This window comes from Salmo salar, chromosome ssa03, assembly GCF_905237065.1.
Source record: "Salmo salar chromosome ssa03, Ssal_v3.1, whole genome shotgun sequence".
NCBI lineage: Eukaryota > Metazoa > Chordata > Actinopteri > Salmoniformes > Salmonidae > Salmo > Salmo salar.
This window is the reverse complement of record NC_059444.1, coordinates 27,035,086-27,039,570: the sequence shown is the minus strand read 5'-3', so window position 1 is coordinate 27,039,570 and position 4,485 is coordinate 27,035,086. Positions and strand designations below refer to the sequence as shown.

The 4,485-nt window shown below is 36.9% G+C and overlaps 1 protein-coding gene across 3 annotated transcripts; it reads right to left on the bottom strand.

Annotated features, from left to right (window-relative positions):
- Positions 1 to 596: 596 nt before the first annotated feature.
- On the bottom strand, positions 597 to 4,247 carry sc61g (transport protein Sec61 subunit gamma). Of its 3 annotated transcripts, none has more exons than XM_014190345.2 (4): positions 4,038 to 4,247; positions 3,506 to 3,617; positions 2,129 to 2,231; positions 597 to 730 (listed from the first exon to the last, which is right to left on the bottom strand). In XM_014190345.2, the coding sequence occupies exons 2-4, from the start codon at positions 3,597 to 3,599 to the stop codon at positions 721 to 723; spliced, it is 207 nt and encodes a 68-aa protein (XP_014045820.1). In that variant the 5' UTR covers positions 3,600 to 3,617; positions 4,038 to 4,247; the 3' UTR covers positions 597 to 720. The 3 variants fall into 3 exon arrangements, with proteins under 3 accessions (XP_014045820.1, XP_014045823.1, NP_001135349.1); XM_014190348.2 differs by lacking the exon at positions 4,038 to 4,247 and adding an exon at positions 3,949 to 4,019; NM_001141877.1 differs by lacking the exon at positions 4,038 to 4,247 and having other exon boundaries at positions 602 to 730; positions 3,506 to 3,618.
- Positions 4,248 to 4,485: the final 238 nt, after the last annotated feature.

Here is a 4,485-nt window from a genome sequence, read left to right as displayed (position 1 = left end):
GTCCTTCCTTAGAGGAAACATTGTCCCCAGGCTGTATTACAACCGGCCGTGATTGGTCCCATAGGGCGGCGCACAATTGGCCCAGCTTCGTCTGGGTTTGGCCGGTGTAAGCCGTCATTGTAAATAAGTATTTGTTCTTAACTGACTTGCCTAGATAAATATAGGTTAAATAAAAATAAAAATTGCGCACAGCACATATAAGCCTGGGACATCAAGGATTCAAAGTTGGCCTTAGTGGGTGTGAACATTGAATTCTATGGGAGTGACCTTACTGAGTAAAGTATTTCTCACTTCATTTTAGCCAATCACATGACTGCAAGGAAGGTGTTGTGGAAGATAATTGGTCGGTAGATTAAGCCAAATAAGACAACGCGTCGCGAGTTTCTCCCGATCTTTCTGTATTGGCTAACTAAGGCCAAGTTTGATGCGTTGGCCCACCAGACTCTTCGCGCATTTGGGGCGGAAGTGTCTGGGAAAGAGATTACAGGAAATATAACCAATAATGTGTTCATCAAAACAATACGGTGAATTCCAACACTCTTGATCAGTGTTCATATTTTCAGTTATTTAGAAGAAATTGACACCAGAGATTTGAATTCTTACTAAGCCAGATTTATTTACAGAGCAAACAAATATGAACTGAAGACAATAATATACAAACACTTCTCGGCATTTGAGCCCATGTCTTGTTGCAGCTAGTCAGTCAGTCCGGGGAGATATTCAACCACCACTGCAAGACAAGATTGCAATTCATTAATATAAAAGAGATCAGAATGTTTTAAAATATGAAAAAGCAATTGCCATGAAGGAACACTGCCATCTATCATCATTGTGCAGTGATTGATTTACAGAAGGGCTATTCAAATGCCGGCCCACAGTCCAGATCGGGCCATTTTCTCAATTCACACTGGACCCCTGATCAGTTCTGGAACATTATTTTAAAAAATCTGGGGAGGAAATTCCATGCAAAAATCTTAAGTTTATTGCCTAAATGACAAATGCTACTAGGCCCATTTGTGTAGTTTCTAGCGTTAGATGGGAAATTATTAATTTCTTTTTTCGTCCTTTGAATTTTGCTTTAGCATTAGAATGGCTTGGACTATAGCATCTATTATGACCACATTCCTGAAAGCTAAGACTCTCGGGAACGTGCGCCTTCCGTTTCCCCTCTATGACGCTCACAAGGTGTGCAGGACTCGTTAAAAGGACGTATGAGAAAAAAAGACGGACAATAACTTGGGCTGTGATGATACCATTGTCGCAATATTTTTTTCCATGGCAAAAATTAAAACATATAGCAGACCAAACTATTTGGTCCTTGAAAAACCTGCTGTATGTAAAATATTGACTTCTATAGCTTGGAAAATAATTAGGGCCGGGACGATACCAGTATCACGATACTCGTTAGTATTGTGGCAAGGAAACAAAACACAAAGCGGCTTTAACTTTTTTGTTTGTTGAAAAAAACAGCCCTATTTTTGGAAACAAACATAATGTTGTCATCCAGAGTAACATTTATTTATTTCCCAAGCTATAGCACACAATATTTTACATACAGCATGTTTTTAAAGCACCAAATAGTTTGGTCTGCTATACGTTTTAATTTTTGCCATGGAAAAAAAATATTGAGACACTGGTATCGTCCCGGCCCTACTAATGTCTGGAGAAAATGAATTCAAAGCATACTTCCTTTAGACTGAAATGTTGAATAAGGCTACCGGATTGCTATATCTTCATGTGTGATTTATAATCTTTATTGAGATAGTGGCAATAAGGCCAGAGTCAAAGGTTTTCTTAAATACATTGGTACACATTTGTTTCCTAATATAGAGCATCACATAGCCTGCTGGTCCATCTTATCACTGTGTTAAGGCAATAAAGACAAAATACTTTGTTTTCAGAGGGGGAAAAAATGACCAAATTACTTTCAGCAACATTTAAGTGCGTTATATAGTGTGTGTGTGTGTGCGCATAGTTATATATATATATATATATATATATATATTTATTAGTTCTTCTGAAGAATAATTGCATATTAAAAAATGTTCAGCCCCAGCTGCAACCATCAAAGTATAGTTGAATAGCCCTGATTTACATGAATACTAGGCTACTGTTGATTAATACTTACACAATGATGTTGTTGATGGGGATGTGGATGAGTTTGACAAAGAAACCAATGAAACCCATGATAGCAAAACCTATTGCTGTGGCCATTGCAATCTTTGAGAATTCTGAAATTAAAAATAAAAGTTAAATCAGATTTTGCATGGCCAAATTTTGTTGGCTGCTACCTTACACAGTTTGGTTGACCTGAGGCTAACAAATCATTAAATGAAATCATGTACAATATTGTAAAACAATGTAGTTTGCTACCTTCTGTTAGTGCATCGCGATTAACCAAAATGTTGGTTATTTTTCGTTTTATTTTTGTTTTATTTCGGTGTGCTTAATACGTACATTGAGCAGTATCTCTAGAAATCACACATTCCGGGCTAGATGTGATTTATGTAGTAGTTTCCAACAGGCCAATATTCTACATAGTTTAGTGAAGAAAACATAGTAATTAACTACAATGACCATAATCCATTGCGTGCCTTATCCGGTCTGTGTGTTTCTTTGCCTGCTATGTTAGGTTTGCGTGGGGAAGACATGGAGAGTGAAGAGACGAGAGAAGAATGCGCGAAGTGTGGGGAGTGTAGTTACTTCACGAGGTATCTCTACCAGAAAATACATGAACTAAGTGATGGATAGTTGGTATTAAGCAGTCATAAAAGTGCACCTTATTTACTAATAAAATTGTTATTTTGAGAGACAGCATAGGTAGCAGATTTATACAGATGCGATAATGACTTGGAATTAAATAATAAAGTCATCAAATGTTATATACACACACAACTGAAATATTTTATTAAAGTAATGTGAATAAATGTTGGTTAATAAGTGATAAACAGTAATGGGCAGTCACTACCATCATGGGACTTATTAATTGTTTTATTCTGTGTCGTTACATCATTAAACCCACAATGTATTTGCATTATTTTTTTATACATCGAAACTGAAAACAGATTTTTTTTAAATAATCGAACCGAAATTACCTCAAAAAGCACTAATCGCTCAGCACTACCTTTTGTATGCTACAATGCTACCTTACGAAGTTAGATCAACCAGAGGCTAACAAATCATTAAATCAATTCAATACAAGAAATGTACGATATTGTTATTGTAAAAAATGATGTATGGATTTGGACAGTCAACTGATAAAAGCAGAAAATAAAGACAGTGACAGAAAGGAATGATCTATAATACAAATAAATATGCCCAGTCAGTTCTACGCATCTATGATGACATCATGTTAGGAAGGGAGGCTTGTGAGAATTCCTCAAAAGGTAACTAACTACATTTTGTTTACAGTATAAGGGTACAGTGTTGTCTAAGAAACGTCGACCACTCACAACAGCCAGCCATTCATGATAAGGATTAATAACTATGATATAAAATAGATTACCTTTTCTGTCTGGCTTGGTACACCTCTTCACAAGCCGAATTGAGTCCTTCACAAACTGCCGGCTGGGCTCCACAAATTGCATTACTTGGTCCATGTTGGAAAAGTTTTGATCCTAATGGGGGAACAATAAATACAATTTATAAGTTAATGTATAGGCCTACTCAGCAGCATATATATACATCTAATACAGTGTAAGCTTTTAGGTTAGTGTCATTTTGCTGAAGCTCAGTAGCCTATACACCAGTGTAACCCTCCAGTACCATAAACTTCAGGCTTGGGTAGCCTTAATATTGCAACACACTGGTTTGTGCCAATGTTTAACATTTCATGAAGACATTTAAATAGTTAGTTACACTGTAGCCGATACTGCAGCTCAGCCAATGAAAGATAGCTACATTGTAACGACTGTTCTTCTGAAAACAATATATTGGTAAAGATCTTACAATGCGTGTCTTGATGAAACTTCTAAACTATTAACAACACAAAAATAGATCTGTAAATGAATGTGATAGGGTAATTGTAGTAGACTTACCGGAGTTCTCTTCTGAAGACCTATTTATGTGACTGCTCTATGTAAAGGCCACGTATGTTCTAAAAGCTGACGTCGACATAGGGTAAATACGCATGCGCTCAAGGGTAACTCGGATGTGAAAGATGACGCCAACTCTGACGCACGCGAAATAGGAAAAGTAGCGATATTCTTCGGGGCTACAAACCGAACTTTCGTGTCCTGAGTAAATCTAGTAAATGTACTTACTTATGAATCAAATAATGCCTAATGGAATAGGTAAGCTACATGCTCTCCTGAGAACCTCTAAATGGATATTGTAAACCACCGTGCCCGTGATAATTCCTGAAACCAATGTACTTCTGTGAACATAATGCTAAAAAAGAAAGGGGGTGCCTGTTAAGTACATGGTATTGGTTTAGGCAGCTTGTATGAATACAATTAAATCCTCTCCTGCCCAGATAGGAATATT